The sequence below is a fragment of the Cajanus cajan genome, chromosome 1 (genome assembly GCF_000230855.2).
Source record: "Cajanus cajan strain Asha chromosome 1, NIPB_CcT2T_4, whole genome shotgun sequence".
Lineage (NCBI taxonomy): Eukaryota > Viridiplantae > Streptophyta > Magnoliopsida > Fabales > Fabaceae > Cajanus > Cajanus cajan.
In genome coordinates, this window is record NC_138517.1 from 77,226,210 (window position 1) to 77,245,362 (window position 19,153).

Sequence of the window (19,153 nt, forward strand, 5' to 3'; positions counted from 1 at the left end):
ATTAATTTTGATAGGATTAAATACAACACTAGTGTCGGAAATATTCCCAAATGCTAATTTAAGTACATCAATATTTGAGTATAATTTGCATCAGTTTGTCATCCATGGTGAAGTTAAAGAGCTATGCAAGTACATTGAGCATGTGTGGTCCTTCACATCACCAAAGTATTAAATGTCAGTACAAATAACCTGTTTGGCCCCAAAAACGCACTCGAGCGTGCAGCTCAAAGGTATTTGGTTTTGTGATTGTGTTAAATTCATGTGTAGGAAGAGATAAAGGTACTTCAAAAGTGTCCTTATTTTTTCTTTTAAATACTAATTAATATTTATCAATGAGTACGAGTTGCATAATAAGTCAATAACATTAACATCCTCTCATTATGTTCTGTCTATGCCTCTTACCACTTGACACCTTAAGATGGGGTTTGGCATACTTAATTATTTCCTCTTATCCTTTGTTGGGTGGATCACAATAATTTCACATTTTATATAAATGTGTATTAAATCATGGAAAAATGACATAAAAATAATAAAAGAAAAATTAAGTGTACATCTCAATTTGCAGACAGAGCATGTCATATTGTTTGTGTGGACTGTGGACCAGGTAGTACAGCATGCTTAGACACAATATTCTGTCAATTGATTTTCCTTAGAATGTAATCCACGCATCATAGTACCATATACTATAAATTATAAAGAGTAAATATATACCATGTTTTACTACCACTGCAATATTTAGCTACCAAAAAAGGGTGGCAAAGATGATGCACATAGAAAGGAATCAAAGGACATGCTTGACCACCAGTTTCTACTTTCTAGCCATGGAAATTGGAAACTGGTCCTTTCACAAGACATCTAACTCTAATGAGATGCCCCAGAAAGCAGAACAAAGATTCTAAGTAAACCTTCGGATCTTGTTGTACTAGAAAAATGTGACACCCATCATGCCACTTCAGTTCTGTTCCTCTTCCAAATAATGGAGTTCCTGAATTGGGAATTTTCAGGGAAGAAATCATCAATTTTACTAACTCTTCTTGGTGCATATAAAAACTTCAACATCATCCATACTTTTTCCTTTTTACTGTCTCTTCTTACTTTCGTACGTATCCTTTTTCTTCATAATTCCTTCGCTGCTATAAGACAACAAAGAATACATTTTTTTAACTTCTACTAGATTACTATTGCTGTCGCTTTTGATTTTAAAATATATTTAATTATAAATGGTCATAAATATGGTAACTTTTTTGTTTTAATAATAATTGTATTAAAAGTTATATTTATCATAATTTCTAATAACAATGTAAAAATTTTCATACCAATAATATATAAAAGCCAGACTCTTAAGAAACTTAAAATAAATAATATATATTATGACAATCTAAAAGACTTTTGAATTTCATCTTTTTAGGGACAAATTTACATATCCCAAAATTAACTATTAAAGATTAATTGGACCATGATTTTCACTCACTAAATATTATTTTAATATATACGTAAATTGTACCCGAAAGCATTATTCTTTTGAATTTCACTTAATAACAAATCATTCTATATAACAAATTTGTTAATTTTTATAATTATTATATTAAAAATATACCAATTAAATATAAGTTTTTGATTAACTGCAGATAAGGGTGAGTAAGATATAACACGTCTTTTCAATTCGGATTAACGTTTAAAAAATTAGACACAATATATATTTTTTTTGAACAGATTCGAGATTCGAGATTCGAGTTGTGATTCTTGTCTCAACTCGAATTAATGTTTGCTGTCAAAAAAACAGGCTGGAACTAATAATGTCTTATTATAAAATACGGAGTATCTTTTAATTTAATTTCTATATTTTTATTTTACGGTTTAATTATATATACAATATTAAATTTACGCTTAAATATATTTTTAGTTCTTTAAATTTGATTTTGGTTCCTCATATTTAAATTATTATTTTTAATCTTGTAATTTCAAAAATTTTATTTTAATTTTTATATTCAAATTTTATTAAAAAATTTATCAAATATTATTGCATAAAATTTACATATTAGTGTCTTTATTAGTGAAAATATTACATTAAATTTGATTGATATTGCATAACTATCTTAACTAGTTATTTTCAAATATATTATTGATGACTTAAGGGACTAGAATAAGATTTTTAAAAATTACAGTAATTAAAAATAATAATTTTAAATTTGAGGGACTAAAAAATAAATTTGTCTTAAATTTGAAGGATAAAAAATAAAATTATCTTAAATTTGAGGGACTAAAAATATATTTAACTCTTAAATTTAATATAATAGAATAATATATTAGGTTAAGTGGATCTTAAAGATGTAAATTAGATGAAGGTAAATTGAAATAATGGGAATGAGAAGATAGATGAAGGTAAATTGACAGGGAGACGCCAAGTTTGGCTTCTCTTCATTATTATTGCGTTTGCAGAATAAGGCTCAACTCTTATCACACCATTTGCACAGAGAGCTCAGTTTGCAGTGTTTGTCTTTTGGATTTTTCCGCACGAATAATTTGTTACAGAAAATGACTTATGGAATTGTCAAAACTTATTTCATGTCTTGTGCTTATGTGCAACTTTTTCACCACTCAAACATTTTTTTAATTCCCCACCTGTCTTCGCACGTACCACAGATAACGTGCCCTCTTTCCTCACACCACACCAAAAATCTCATACCTTCTCATCTTGCTTTTCAGTTTCCTCTTTCACTAATACTTGCACCACCACTCTATTTATTGTGTTATGTCACATCACCACATGCACTTATATATAATTCAATTAAGCCACGTTTCTTTTTTAAATCTTGGGTAACTTATACATATATATACGAATGATTCTAATTAAGATGCCTGTTTAAATTAAATTTAATTGAGAAGAACTAGTTTCCACCCTCGTAGATAAGATTTTATGTTTGAACTTTATGCTTGTTAATTGAAGTGAAAATTTTTGCATGAAATGGGTTGTCTTATTGATATGTGATAACTTTGACCATGGAAGAAAAAAATAAAGCAAACGCTAGCTGTGCAATTATGACAAAGGAGATTGGGACTTTCTACTATTGGCAGAACTTTTGAATTTCCTTCTTTATAAAGAAAATGAACAGACAGCTTAAGGTTGTCTCAATGTATTTTCTTTTTCATACACAGCAAGCAAACCTTAGACCATATACCATTGCCATGCAGGATACAGCTGTTTGAATAGAGATGCAAACCAGTACTACAATTTACAAAGCCAGGTAACCACATTGAATATTACAAATTAATTAAACAATGTTTGAACGCTGGGAATTAATGGAAGCTAGAAGTCAATATATATTTTTTTCCATCTAATTAAGTCATTTCAGATTAATTTTTGGCAACATCTTGCATGATTCTACAAATATATATCCCTTAGGAACTAAGTATCCTTGCCTCCTTGGAACTAAATTGTAAACATTTTATCATTACCATAGGAAAGCATCATCATACTGCTGGAAGGACAACAATCATACTAAAGAACCTAGTTAGCTTTAATCTTTCATCATATTGTTCTTTGCCAAAAAAACAAATTAACTAAAAGTAAAATAATATGCTAATTGATTTAGCCATTGTGGGGGGATGAATTTTCTTACCTTAATTAGAATAACACTTGTAACATTAACACCCAATTAATCTATATCTTAATGAGAATTTTCTATGACTAATTTATTCATGAGTTATAGAAGCTATGTGAGGTGCTGTATTGTTCAACACTGCCCCACATGTGCCACCATTAAAAAGCAATGTAACCCGTATATGGATTTTGAATTGGCTTATGGCTACCTTTTGGTGTGGTGTAAAAAAGTAGTGAGGAATATATGGTTGTAGGGAACGGAGATTTTGAATGTGAAAAGTCATGAATTTTGGTGTGTTATTCTTATAGGAATTAATTATCTGCTTTAGCTATAGCTAGCATCTTTCCCCATTTGTGTTTTCTTGATTTTATTTTTGGTCATTTTCATTGAAGATGTGAACAATAAGTCCATTAATAAATGGCCTTAAAAGTCTAGGGTTCCTATTCTAAAGATGGCCGTCGTGGGACAGAGAGAAGTGAATGTTGTTGAGGGTAGGGGTGTGGATTCTGAAGACTAACATAAAGAAAAGAACAAACTAGGGGTTCGCCCACACTTCTCTACATTCTTCGCATCTTAATTAATTTGTTGGCTATGTATGATTAATTAACTGTACTTGAATATATAATTATAGTAATATATAATTCAATGTTAAGGTTCAAATATCGAAAAAAAAAATATTTCTGGTGTTTAAGCAGCTTATTTGAATAATAAAAAAGAATGAAGATAAGAAAATGACAAATTTAAATAAGAAAAAAATATATATGATAATGTGCATAAACTGTATATATCAGTATACTTTTTTTTTTGAATTTTATAGAAAAAGCCAGTACACCCTTTTAAAAAATAGTTGATGCTACAATGACAAATAATAGTTGATGGAATAATACGGGTCAACAAATTGTTAAGGGGAAAAAGTGAATTTCATGAAAATATGAGAGACTAAGGTAGGTCAAAAACATTATTGAGAGAATAAAAGTGAAATTTGTGAAAAGATAAGACTGAAAAAGATATTTTTAAAAAATTACTTGTAATCATAATTGTTAATGTTGTTGATCAAGTTCAATATAAAGATATGATCTTTAATAATTTTGATGATTACAAATAAAATTTTTTTTGAAAGAAAAGAGTGTAATTTATATTTTATTTTGTGTTTTGAATTTCTTGAAAGAAAAAGTATAAATTGTAGTTTGTTTGTGTGTTTAGAGTTTTATTATTTGTATGTTTTGTGTTTGATAAGTAACTTAGTTATATATATCTAGATGATAATTGGTGATGAAAATAAGTTTTAAAATTGATTTGTAAAAAGAAATGGTATGAAAAATTGAGATATTAAATTTTTACTTAAAATAATTTATTATCTTAAGTAATAATCGATTATTTGTTCTATTTTTAGTAACTTGAGAAACAATTATTGTGATAATCAATTATTCAACAAAATAATCAATTATTTTAGAAATTAATTTTTGAAATAATTGATTATTGCTCAAAATAATTGATTAAACTATTTTCAAATATGCTAAGAATAAAATAATCAATTATTCATATAAATAATTCATTATTTCTGTCAGAAAACTTATATCATTTTTCATACTTAGAATTAAGATATTTGAATCTTTGTAATATCTTTTTTTGAAAACACTTTTTGTCTTTTAAACAACTTAGATAACACAAATCCAACCTTTGATTCAACATGCAACATAATTACACCAAGAAATCATCAATCTTGGGTTTTGGTTCATCAATCCCAAAATCTCCAATTTCATCATTTTCAACGATTACCTCAAAATAATAAATTAAGTCATCAATGGACAAATCACCAAAAATTGTAACATGCAAAAACTTCAAAGAATCAAACAAAGAAATTTCCTAACCTTAATTGCTCTAGAAAATAAGGAAGAAGGGAAGCAAACTCAAGAACTCTAAACTCTCGTATGACAACTTTTCTCTGAGATTTCCAATTCCTCAGCTTGAATCTCAACTTCTACCACATCAACTAACAATTAAGCGAAAAAAAAGTCTTTCAAAGGGATTAGATCGAAGATTAGACTTTGTTAGCTCCAAAACACCTCTCTAAGATTCTAGAGTTACAAATTTATGAAGTTTATTTCTCAAAACTCACCTTATATCCATTAGCCATTCCAAGTCAACTTTCATACACTTAAGGTATATCCTTAACTAATTAAGCTTAGAGTTATTCTAACCCTAACTCCCATCCCACATAAATTAAAAACAACCAAATAATATTAAATATATTTTTAATTACATTTATCACAAATAGACATAATTAAAAAAGAATATAGTGTTACAAAAGTACTAATTCATAATTTAATAATTCATAGTTAAACTAATATTAATTAAATTTATATTTTTAATATTAAAAAATAATGCACATTTTACATCGAATAAAAAGTATTTGCTGAAACCAATTCTTTAGGCTAATTTTATTTTTTGCCAGTTCCACCACCAATTTGTCTTTTTTATTATTATTTAAATTATTGATTCTTATTAGTTCTAATGTAAGTGGCGTTTCTACTTTCTATAGGATGATGTCATACGGGTGCAATTTCTACTATTGCAATTTTTTTTTTCTTTCTTTGGGCAGATTTTTGGAGTTAACATATGGATCATCAAATTGGTGTCTAGTCAGACTGGTTAAACCAACCGATCTAATTTTAAAACTTCGATATTAACTACTCAAAATGAATTAATATTTATTAATTAAAACAAAAACTACAATACAAGAAACAAATAAAGGAAAATTATTGTATTTGAGGAATAGTTATCCACATTACCTTAACCATTACGTTAAATACCAAGTATTAAATACGTGTAAGCTCGATCTTATTATTGTCAAATTTAGTATGCATTAATAAGATATATATATATATATTTTGAATTACAACATTTAATATAGTAATAAATAAAAACTTCTTGAGCAGGAAGACCAAGCAACCTTTTATTTAACCTAAGAAAACTAGAAACCAAAACAGGAATCTGAGGCAAAAACAATGAGTGATGTGATGCATCTAAGTGAGTAGATAGTATGATTGACACACACAAACAATGGTATACATGATTATCTTGCTACTAATTTTGACTAAAATTGAACATGACTCAATTGTGAGTGAAGCCAGGCTAGCATCTGTGCCATGATTGGTGTGGGTCCCACAAACCCCCCATTTCTGCTCTGTCAATCCACATGCTCTGTGCCCCAAACCCCTTTCTCATTCCCTCACCCACCCCTCCCTGCAACCTTCCACGTGTCGCTCAGGGGAGCCTCTCCTGCCATTCCTCACCCTCCCGTTTGCCGACACGTGGCACTCCCACCGCGACAACCATGCTAACCCTATCATTCCCCATGTCATAAGCTCAAACACGAATGTTAGTGACACAATAACGTTGTTTGTTAGATGCTAATTGCTAACACCAACACATAGGCACACAATAAAAACACGTAAATTTCTGACATGTGAAAACAAAACACCACGCACTGTTCTTTCTCTTCACTCACTGCAGCCACAATCTATGAGGGCCGTTTCAAACGATTTTGTCGGCGAGAGACGTTATTAATCATGTTCATTAACAGGGGCAATACCCAATTATTGCAATTAATTTACCTGTTTTTCTGCTTTTATTTTTTTTTTGTCCCGTTATTATTAGTATTCTCTTCCCCACTTCACCACCCTTGCTCATTTCCTACGCCCCTTTTTCCTCTTCCACATTATTCTGTTTAAATTAATTAATTAATATGTGCATGGAAAAAGAAAAGTTGTCATTATGGTTTATATTTGTGATTTCGCATTAAGAAAAAAGAAATTTGTTACCGAATATATGTGTGTACATGTCCATGTATGAAAGGACTATTAATCTTCTCCTTTTCTGTGCGTAGATTAATGCTTATAATAATACTCACAAAACTGAATAAAGCTGCTTCTGTTCCCGTGGCTGGTTCTTCTTCCTCCTTTTCCTTCTCTCTCTCTCTTTCTCTCTCTGCTTCTTCTGCAATTTTTTTCTTTTTTCTTTTTTTTTTGGTTACTTGTTTCTGCTTTGGCACTAGCGCCGGTTCTTGTCTCCCTTGGACTCTGACTCTGTTGCCAGCTTTGACCTAAGAAGATGCTTGTAAGTACGTTTTTATGGTTCATTCTTCTGTGGTTATTTGGTTTTTGTTTTTCTATGTTGTCTTTGCCTTTTAGCCTGTTTTCAAATCTGGGAATCGTTGATAACTAAGAGGGCATTCTGAAGTTCAATTTTTGGTTTGGTTTTTGATGTTTGAGTCCAAGTAACCGTGTTCCATTGAGATGGGTCTGGTTTTGTTGTTCCTTTTGTTAGGCATGTGGCAATGGTAATTGCTGTAGATGATGGGGGATTGGATCAAATGGAATGGAATTTGATCCGATAAACTTGCATTCTCTCTTGATGTGGAATTTGTCCCAAATCATTTTCAGCCGTTACAGATTCATTTATTGGCGTGTGATTTTTCATTCTTTTGGCAACGAGAGATGCTTTTAAACTCTGTTTGGAGTGAATTTTTTGGTCAATGATGAGATTCTTTACTTCTAATCCAATTGAATTATGTTTGGCTTTGGTTTCTCTGTGTGTGTGGCTCATAAATCTTAATATAGGATATAATCCTGTGGTTAATTATTGTATTTGTAGGATATCTTCTGAGAATCAATGGGTTGCGTTTTGCTTTTTCTACCCTCTTTCAGGTGGCATTGCTCTTGCTGTTGGCATTGAGCAATGCCGTGAGAGTTAATGGAGATGGTGGGCAATGTGGTTCCAACCCAACACTAGACCCCAGACCACACAGTGTCTCCATTTTGGAGTTTGGTGCAGTTGGAGATGGTAAAACACTCAACACTATTGCATTCCAGAATGCCATCTTCTATCTCAAGTCATTTGCTGATAAGGGTGGTGCTCAGCTCTATGTGCCTTCGGGAAAATGGCTCACTGGAAGCTTCAATCTTACCAGTCATCTCACCCTCTTTTTGGAAAAAGGTGCTGTCATTATTGGCACTCAGGTATATATTGCTTCTTTTTTCACTAGCTTTTGATTGATCTTGTCTTTTTTCTGCTGATCCTTTTGTATATAGAGATGGTTCGTGTTCTCACATGAGGAGTGTTTTTAATATGGTTTTTGGTATTTACATGTTGTTATTCCATGTTTAGGATCCATCTCATTGGGATGTTGTTGAGCCCTTGCCTTCTTATGGCCGAGGGCTAGAAGTTCCTGGGGGAAGATATCAGAGCTTGATAAATGGATACATGTTACATGATGTGGTTATAACAGGTTTTGTCGTGTTCCATGATTTTGTTTCTTTCTAGCAACCCTTTAATGGGTCTGTTTCTTGATTGAAGTTTATTGGATTCCTCAGGTAATAATGGAACCATTGATGGCATGGGAATGGTTTGGTGGGAGTGGTATAGCTCTCATTCCTTGAACCACAGTCGTCCTCATCTGGTTGAAATTGTTGCATCTGATTATGTGGTAGTTTCAAATCTTACATTCTTGAATGCCCCAGCTTATAGCATACACCCAGTTTATTGCAGGTATGTGTTCTGTGCTGCTTCTAGACATTAATGAAATGATAATTATTTTTCCAGAAAATAAAATGTCATGTTGATTAAGTGTATGTAATCTGATGCAGCCATGTACATATTCAAAATGTTTCAATCTCCACTCCTCCAGAATCCCCTTATACTGTTGGTATAGTGCCAGGTTTGTAAAAAACATATTAATCATTATTATACACTCTACTTTTGGTCCTTGTGAAAATGACATTGCATCTAAAATATCGTTACCTTACCTAACTTTGTTTAGGGTCACTTTTGTAACCTTTGTGCACTTCATGTATTCAGATTCTTCTGATAATGTGTGTATAGAAGATTGTATTGTTTCCATGGGATATGATGCAATTTCTCTCAAAAGTGGCTGGGATGAGTATGGCATTGCCTATGGCAGGCCTTCTGAGAATGTACACATCAGAAGGGTGCATCTTCATGCATTTTCTGGTTCTGCTCTTGCATTTGGCAGTGACATGTCTGGTGGCATTTCAAATGTTCTAGTGGAGCATGCTCATCTTTTCAACTCAAATAGTGGCATTGAGTTCAGAACCACCAAAGGAAGAGGTGGTTATATGAAGGAAATTGTTATATCAGACATACAAATGGAGAGTGTTCATACAGCAATTGCTGCCACAGGTAATTGTGGATCTCATCCTGATGACAAGTTTGATCCAAATGCACTTCCACATTTGGATCACATTACCTTGAAGGATGTCACAGGTACAAATATTACCATTGCTGGAAACCTTGCTGGAATAGAGGAATCACCTTTCACAAATATATGCCTTTCCAACATAACCTTGTCTACAAATTCTGTTTCTCCTATTACATGGAATTGCTCAAATGTGTCCGGATTTTCAGATTCCGTGCTCCCAGAACCTTGTCCAGAACTTGGCAACCCCTCATATGATTCATTCTCATCGTGTTTCCACCTGCTGAGGATTATCAGTGGCAAAACTGCAGTGCAGTGATAAAAATCCTTTCTCAACAGAAGATTCTTATTCTTGAGTACCCTTGTTGATGTTGATGAAAAAGTGAATGGCCATTTGCCATCTAAGATTAGGCCACATTCTTTCCAATAAGACGGTTGTGAGGATTATTCATTTTTTCATCCCTTAGATTTGCATTCTTGCATGTTCCTACCAGCACATTTTTTGTACAGCTTCATTTCTTCATTCATGTGTAAGGAAATTTTGGTAGTGCCGCCACAGGAGGACTCGAAAAGTTTGATAGTTTTTGCATTAGTTCCATTGTGATTTCACTGTAAAGCGTGTAGTGGATTTGGTGATACTTCAATCAAAGAAAGTTCAACTTTTTGTTATCATTATCCATTTCTGAGTAGTGATGTCATCATACCTGCAATATATTATTCACTAATTTTCAATGAGCCATAGAAAATAAATTCAAAGATAGATGTTTACAACTGTCAATTCTCCACTTGATAAACTACATCCTAATGCTTTTAATTGGTGGATCAACAAATCAATCTGTCTCCATTCAATTGGATCGACTTGGTGTTTATAATAAGTAGAACCAAAGTACAAAGACTAAGAATCAGATGATGAAATCAATGATGTGAAAATCTAACAAATAACTCATCAAATAAGAAAACTATTATGACATCCAAACTATACATATTATGATCATGATTAATCTTCGAGATTCAACTCACTTAAACTATTAAAAAAGAAAAAGAAAAACTATGCTAGTTATGACAAGGCATAATTCATATTATTTTCTAACATAAGCTATCAATGAGGGAAAACTAAGAAGTGAAATGGCTATAATCAGTTAGTTGATCACTCTAAATTGGATTCAATATGACTTAGACCCAACACAATATCATTGATTGGATTCAATCAGACAAATAATAAATAAAAATAAAATATTTTCTCTCTTATTAACTTCATTCTCTAAGTCATTTCTCTCTTCTATTAAATTTCTTCTCTAACTTATTTCTCTTTCCTATTAAATTCTTTCTCTAACATATTTATCTCTCTCCTATTAAATTCTTTCTTTAACTCATTTCTCTCTCATCTCTCATGATGTCTCCTCCCTCTCTCTCTAAACAAATAAAAATTAATTAATAGAAAAAATAAATGAATTGGAGAATAAAATTAATAAAAGAGAGAAAATATTTTATTTTCATTAAAAATTAAATTAAATTACTATAATATCCTTTGTACGAATTAACCAAATCAAAAGAAATGAGTAGTTTTTTTGTCATAAAATTTTGGTGTATAGGAGAATGCTTATATATATATATATATATATATATATATATATATATATATAGGGGAATGCTAATATACTCCCACCTATTTTTTAGTGGGAGTATGTTAGCAACCTACACCAAAATTTTAAGAGAAAAAAATCACTCATTTCTTTTGATTTGGTTAATATATATATATAGGGGAATGCTAATATACTCCTACTTATTTTTTAGTGAGAGTATGTTAGCAACCTACACCAAAATTTTAGGACAAAAAAACCACTCATTTATTTTGATTTGTTTAATTCGTACAAAGAATATTATAGTAATTTAATTTAATTTTAAATAAAAATAAAATATTTTCTCTCTCTTATTAATAGGAGAGAGAAAAATAAGTTAGAGAAAGAATTTAATAGGAAAGATAAATGAGTTGGAGAGAAAATCTCATAAGAGAGAGAAATGACTTAGAGAATGAAATTAATAAGAGAGAGAAAATATTTTATTTTCATTTAAAATTAAATTAAATTACTATAATATCCTTTGTATGAATTAAGCAAATCAAAAGAAATGAGTGATTTTTTTGTCATAAAATTTTGGTATAGGTTGCTAACATACTCCCACTAAAAAATAGGTGGGAGTATATTAACATTCCCCATATATATATATGAGTTAATCACCTATACACTGCCAGTGTAAAGTTTTTTTACACTGGCAGTCAATCAGAGCCGTTAATAGTGCTTTTTCATCTGCTCATTTAATTAAATTAAAATAAAAAAGGCACTATTAATGGCTCTGATTGACTGCCAGTGTAAAAAACTTTACACTGACAATGTATAGGTGATTAACTATATATATATATATATATATATATACTTTCTATCTATCTTTACCATAACATTTTTTTTGCGAAGTGTGGTCATTTATAATATTCTCTTGATTTATCAATAATTTTATTGTAAGTTTTTTAATTCATGCGATGACTCACAGTGTTGAATGTATATATGGTTCACCGTATTTCAAGGTTGTTAATTATTTATACATTATCAGTGTAAAGTTTTTTTATACTGACAACCAATTATATCTTTTAATTGTGTCATCCGATTTGTTCTGTCCATTTTTTAAGTAGACGAATGAGGGACGGTCCCCTTCTTTACTTTTTCGTAATACGCTTTAGCTCTATTTCCCGAGAACTAAAGATTGGCATTTCGGGCTGGATCTTAAAGTCTTCACTAGAGTCTGCTAGCTCGCTCCTCTGTACTATAGGAGACTGAGACCAAGGGGTCCAACTCTTCAGTGGGAAGCAAGTGGGATTCTTTCACATCAACTAAGGCCGACACTATAAATACATTTACTTTCAATAGTGACATGACGTAATTAAAAGATATAATTGGTTGCCAGTGTAAAAAAACTTTACATTGACAGTGTATAGGTGATTAACTCATATAGGTATGTTATTTGAAAATAAAATTATTCTTTTCTTTTATTAATTAAAATTAGTTTCTTAATTTTTTTAATAAGCTCATTCTAATAACAAATAAGACCAAATAATTGAGACATTGATTAGAGTGAGAATACTGTTCTCCACGTTATTCATTCTATTTTATAATAGATTGTGTTATTTTGAGTCTTGTTTGACATGAATTTCCTTTTATAAATATATTTTTCTTAAATGTCCAAGATTCTTTTACAATTAATTTTTTTATTATAAATAATTATGTTTATTTATTTATTTTTTTTAAATATGTTTTTAATCCTTGTAAAATGATTGAGTTTCAATTTTGAGTCTCTGTGAAAAAAATTCTTTGTTTTTTTATTTTTCAAAAATTTATAAATATTATTTTTGGTTCTTGTAAAATAAGTAAATTTTGGTTTTAATTTATGTAAAATATTTTTCTTTGATCTTCATCTCTCTAAAATCTAAAATTACTATTTTTGATCCCAAAAATTTTAAAGTAGATAAATAACATTTATTTTAAGAATTTATACAAAAAAACAGAGATATCTCTATGGTATCACTAACGATTGTTGGCATCACCTGAAATAGTCATTTGTCCTTTTAATAAATAAATAAGTAATTAACAATAATTATATAATAATAAAATCTAAAAACAAAAATTTCAAATTTTAGAGAGATGAAAAACAATTTTTTTTTATAAGAATCAAATTTAAAACTTGTTCTTTTTGCAAGGAATATATATATATAATTTTTTTTTGTACATCTCAATTTTTTTGGGTGCTTATGTTTATATTTATTTGAATTCACTATTTTCTTACCATGTTGATTTTATGGGTTAATAAATATCATAAATTTGTACAATTAATTTTATACGATGGTTCTTTTAACAAAGCAATGTATGGTGTTAATATTTTTTTTTAAAACTTATAATCAACTTTTGAATTGGTATAAAATGTTTGACCTTAACATTGACAAAACTTAGAGGTGCTTTCACGTTCGTTCTTCCTTCATGTACGAATGAGATTGGAATGGTAGTGACAAGGATTGGAACACCTATAAAGACTCTAATACTTTAATCGATGACGATTTTAATATTGTGACATGTAAAATGCACACATGATACTATTAACTTTAACCTATTTAAAGAAAATATATTTTAAGGTGGATTGATGTGGTTAAGGGCTTAAGGCTCTTGTTGGGAAGGTTTTTTTTTTAACCCATTTAGAGTGATATATATGCAAATAAAAACATGTCCAGATGAATGTACGCTAACAAATGTTATTATCAGACATACGTATACATATTTTTTTAATTACAATATATTAGTTAGTTATAATTAATATTATTTTAAAAATATATTGATGATATTACTTGTTACCATATTCTAATTGGAAAAGTAAATGAATGTATGTTAGCAAATATATATTTCAAGAATTATATATATAATCCTTGATTTAAAGCTACAATTTCAAATAAGGAAACCATAGTATTAATATGGTTACTATTTCGGTGAACATGGGAGCTTAAGTTTTGTAGTTTCCAATAAAGAAACCATAGAATTTAACTAAGCCGTGTAGTTTTTAATTTATGCTACAAAAGGAATCCAGAATCAATTAGTCTGGCACACACAAGATAAGAATCTGATTCTTGCTTTTCAATTTTGACGTGCACACCAAAATTTTCTATTTTCCACCTTCAGATTCTGTTGTTTTACTTTTACTAGTTTGCCATGTACCATAACTTGATAAGTGCTCAAATTGCATATTTTTATGCTTAATTTGGCACTTTTTTTGGGAGAGATGTAAGTAATTTTGGTTGTATTTGACCCTCCAAATAGATGAATTAAGATTAATCTAAGAAGTTACAAGAGTGTAGTTTCTTTGGTTGAAAATATTTTCTTTTTGTGTAGATTTTGATGAAGTTGGAAATCCAAGGCTATAGCTCCAAAGCCAAAGCTACAGCCATGAAGCTTGAACCAAAAAGAAGTGTTCCAAAGAGTTAAGGCTATAGCTCCATATTCAAAGCTGCAGCCACGAAGCCTGAACCAATTCCAGAGAGTTGAAGCCATGAAACCAGAGCTCCAGCCTTGGAACATTTTAGGCAGTCCAGAGAAATTCAGAGCTACAGCCCCCATTCCAGAGCTACAGCCTCCTTGGGTTAAAAATCTCAACTTTCACTTGGACAAGACGTATTTTAGGGCAAGAAAGGAAGGAAAAAAAGGGAATCGAAACGAAACGAAACAAAAGAAAAATAGAGAGAAAGATCACCCAGGAGAAGAGGAGAGCTTGAAGATTAGATTTGAAGATTGGCTTGCTTGAGAACGAGGACCCATTTTCATTTCTTCTCTTCTATTGTGTAATCTCATCTTTTTATTTGCTATGGCCCTCACTATGAGTGACTAGTTTCTCTTGGATTGGATTCAATGTAACTACTAACTCTATTTCTTCTTAGATTTATATGATATTCAGTTCTATTACTTGTGTTTGGTTCTTCTTTTAATGCTTAATCCGATTTGATTACCCGTTTTATGATATTAGGTTTTTGAACCTTGTTGGGAAACATTTTGAAAACCCTGAAGTGAATCATTCACCTAATAATCTCTTGTTCTAGGAATAGACTTGATTTTGTTAGCCATTTTGGTTCAAGTTTTTGTCTTAATGCAAGGTGTTAATCTTAAATCATAGAGGAATCATGTTTAGGGTTAACCACCTTAGGGCTCAATTTTGAGGAATCTGGTTGAGCTAATTATTGAACATGGAAGTAATAGAAGTGAAGTCATATTTATTTGATGAAGATTAAAAGAGTTAGAAAGTACATTTGAATCCAATCTCTTTCTCATATAAGGTTTTCTATTAAATTCATACTATTGCTTTTAATTGCTCTTTTATAAACTTAAATCAATATTTCATTCATGTTCTCTGTAAACAAGAAAGGAAATTACTAGTATTCCCAAATTCCTGAGAACGATATCAAATTACTACAACGAAGCTTGGTCCGCTTGCTAAGAGTGAAAAATCCTTCACCATAGCTCATTAATACATCTCAAAGCAGAATTGTCTCTAAACTTCTTTTAACTTTCATAAGTAGGTTTTTGACGTTCTTCTAGACTATCCTGCACGCATTTGGATTTTCATCGCTGAACATGGATGTGATGCTTCCATTGGCATTTTGGTAGTGTCCAGTGTAGTGTTCCATACTATTGTAATGGGCGTGCCTTGGTGGTGACCTCACATACTCATATTCAGTGACATAAGGTGATAGCCTATATGTATTATAACTATGTGTCACATACACTGGTTGAGGTTGCTCTTCAAGAAATGTTGGGCTACTATGGTATCTATCCCTCCACTGTCCAACATAGTTGTGACCAGAACCAAATCTGTTTCCATAATTAGGTGGATTGTGGTGTATCCAATGAGCCTCTTTTACATCATTGGTTCTTGGAGACTGCTGGTCTAGATTATTCTCTGCATGTGTTGGTGATGGTGTTGCCTCATGTTGTGGCTGTTCATGAAGTGGTGTGTCCCTCGGGGGTTCCTCTACTTGAGTTGGTGGATTTTCTTCATGTTGTGTTGCTTCAAGGGCTTGTGCATTTTCTTCAGGTTCTGGTTCTGTTGGTTGAGATGAAGACTCAATTGGTTCAATATTGCAAATGGTGGCTATCTTCCTTGTCTTCTTAATTGCTTTGACTATTTTTTCAGGATCTGTCCACCCAATTATTGTTATTTTTTGTTGAGGGAAGTCAATATAGAGATCATATATACCTGCAAGAGGAGTTTGTCATAGAGTTAGTTGATTGAGAGGTAATATGATCCATGCATGTTAAAGCATCAATTAGTAAGGAAATTATGGCACATGCTTACCATTTATGCCACTGAGTGCTTTCTTAATCTTCTGCACACATCCGTTACAGTTCATTCGGATATGTATCTCTGTGACTCGAGGTTTCTGCATTTAAATGTTTGATGAAAGTCTATATCTAAATTGAAATGGCAGGCCATAATTGCAAAGACATGTTAACCAATAAACATGCATGGATTTCAGATGCCGTACCTGGAACTCTGGAACCATGGAGCTGAATTAGAAAGACCAAAGGATGTGTTAATCTAATGAATATGTGACTGACATATATGTACATGGGAACGGAATATCATGTTAGGCAAAATATGTGGGACATGCAACGAATCTCTTTTTTATCTTTGGAAAGAGAGAAAAAAAGAAAAAGGATAGGTATTTTATTGTTTGATTGGTTCATAGAAGACTAAAAATTTGTTTGAAGAAATTTTTTCAAAAACATTTTTAGAAAAAGAAAATATCTAATGCATAAGTTAAAAAACATATTTAAGAGAAAATAATACGAAAGAATTTTTACAAATTAGCTTATGAATAAGTTAATTTTAACTTTTATGAAAATTATTATTTAATATTTTTTTATTTTAAAAGTGTTTTTTTGAGAAATTTTTTCAAATATGTTGTAAAGCTTATATTAGATCATTAGAATATTAGATGTGGGGGAGGGGGCAGTGAAGAGGGTAGGCATTCCTTATGAGTATTTTTAAAGGGAATTTGCTTTATCGAAAATGGTCTCTTGACAATGTATAATGTGGAGGGTGAGTCGCTTTATTTTTTTGTTGAAGAATCCACCCCCCCCCCCCCCCCCCCCCCCTCCCTCAACAGGAATCCTTTTATCCTAAGAAAATCGGCATGATGAATTTATAAAATGTTAGTTTTATACACAAAAAAAGAAACGAAAAAGAAACTATGATTTGTTATTTATAACGGACTTGACAATTCATGAATGTAACAGGTAAAAGTATGAAGGTTCTACCAAAGTAGTAAAATACTCGATCCCTATAAGATATAATTCTTATTTACTTTGTTCTTAGATTTGATAAACCTTGTGAACCACAAATCCAAAAAGCTTTTCCTTGCCCCACAGCCTTCTGCAAGAAAAAAAAAGCCAATCATCTTTGTTTTATTGTTTGCTGCCTTAAAGTGCATATTCCTTCATATAATTGCTTGATGCTCATGGATTTTGGTTAAGTTATTCAAATTGGTAGAATTTGTCTGGAACAGAATGTCAATTCAGGACCATTTGGTATGATCTTTTTTGAAAATGACAAATACAAAACATGTGAGAGGGTTGAATTGTATTTTGATATCTTTAAAAACAATTAGACAGATCAAGTGATTGAATGGAGGTCTTTGAAATGACAAATTGTGGAGAAATGACTTTCTTGTGATGGAAGTCAAGCAAGATGAGAGATGAGTCTTTACTAGTTAGAAGAAATATGCAATATAAATTCTTAAGAAGTTTCAGATGGAGAATAACAATCCTACGAATACTCCAATGTTTGTAGAAGTCGAAGCTATGCAAGGAAGATGGTACAGAAAAGGTGAATGAGATTGATTTCAGAAGTCTTGTTGGTTGTCTCATGTATGTAACAGCAGCAAGACTTGCTATCTTGCATGTTATATGTGTTTTTTTCAAGATTTTTTTCACAAATTTTATAAACAATTATTAATTAACCCGGAAGTTAATGCAGTCAAAGAAACAAAATACCTAACAAAAAGATCTTCTCAGATATTAAGTAGCAAAAAAAAGGTTTACTTATTTGGTCTTTGGTTCCTTACATGAATTAGAACTGTTAAGCATTTAAATTTATCCATCTTATTTTGTCCCTGGTGAACTTGACTACGTCTTTAGCAATTTTTCCTTCTCTTTTTGCCATGGAAACATCTTTTTTTAGTTACATAAAGGAAGGATTATAAAGCTACACATAACATCAGTTTAAAACTTTAAGGTAGTAGTTAGTAATTAATTTGTATATTTCCTTGATTATGTTCGCATGCTATGTTAGTTGACAATTAGTTATGGCGCATAAGCTCTTTATGCCACTCTTTTAGTAACATAAAATCAAGCTTTAGTTCTTTACCTTTCCACCCAATTGACCAGCTTAGAAGAATTCTCATGAATCATAGAGGTGGGCCAAGTGGTCATCAACCCCTCCTTTTTGGTTCAAAACCTTGTGGACTTCTATAAAGTGCAAGAAAGAATTGACAATCTCTGCTTTTTATCATGAGGAATATACAAGCTTACTATGCATGCGTTGAATTGTCATGCTTTTGTCTGATTATTGTTGCAGGCTATCTAAACTCCAAAAATGAAAAAAAAAAAAAAAAACTCAAATTCTGACAAATTTAGCATTGGTGGTCTCCACCCTCCACTCCAATCTAGCTGTGACGCAGTAGAGAATTTTATTAATTATGGCCACCACACTTCATATTCTACTGTGACTTCTGCTAGAGATTCTACAT

General features: G+C 31.1%; 2 protein-coding genes across 5 annotated transcripts; one reads left to right on the top strand and one right to left on the bottom strand.

Annotated features, from left to right (window-relative positions):
* The first annotated feature begins 7,013 nt into the window (after nt 1–7,013).
* LOC109817608 (putative polygalacturonase) lies at nt 7,014–10,491 on the top strand. 4 transcript variants are annotated; one of them, XM_020382918.3, is made up of 7 exons: nt 7,017–7,725; nt 8,312–8,447; nt 8,525–8,623; nt 8,772–8,892; nt 8,978–9,152; nt 9,251–9,321; nt 9,462–10,491. In XM_020382918.3, exons 2-7 carry the CDS (start codon nt 8,445–8,447, stop codon nt 10,136–10,138), a joined length of 1,146 nt encoding a protein of 381 aa, XP_020238507.1. In that variant the 5' UTR covers nt 7,017–7,725; nt 8,312–8,444; the 3' UTR covers nt 10,139–10,491. The 4 variants fall into 4 exon arrangements, with proteins under 4 accessions (XP_020238505.1, XP_020238506.1, XP_020238507.1 ...); XM_029275266.2 differs by having other exon boundaries at nt 7,017–7,721; nt 8,259–8,447; XM_020382916.3 differs by having other exon boundaries at nt 7,014–7,725; nt 8,259–8,623.
* A 5,210-nt stretch (nt 10,492–15,701) lies between these two features.
* On the bottom strand, nt 15,702–17,009 carry LOC109817623 (uncharacterized). The gene is made up of 3 exons (XM_020382936.3): nt 16,889–17,009; nt 16,699–16,783; nt 15,702–16,599 (listed from the first exon to the last, which is right to left on the bottom strand). The coding sequence occupies exons 1-3, from the start codon at nt 16,904–16,906 to the stop codon at nt 15,938–15,940; spliced, it is 765 nt and encodes a 254-aa protein (XP_020238525.1). The 5' UTR covers nt 16,907–17,009; the 3' UTR covers nt 15,702–15,937.
* Between the last annotated feature and the right edge of the window lie 2,144 nt (nt 17,010–19,153).

Excerpts from the sequence above, each read along its gene's own strand:
- LOC109817608 (XM_020382916.3), top strand. Across the intron at positions 9,153-9,250 it reads ATACACCCAGTTTATTGCAG|CCATGTACATATTCAAAATG; the intron begins GTATGTGTTCTG and ends AATCTGATGCAG. Across the intron at positions 9,322-9,461 it reads TACTGTTGGTATAGTGCCAG|ATTCTTCTGATAATGTGTGT; the intron begins GTTTGTAAAAAA and ends TCATGTATTCAG.
- LOC109817623 (XM_020382936.3), bottom strand. Across the intron at positions 16,600-16,698 it reads AGCACTCAGTGGCATAAATG|GTATATATGATCTCTATATT; the intron begins GTAAGCATGTGC and ends CTCCTCTTGCAG.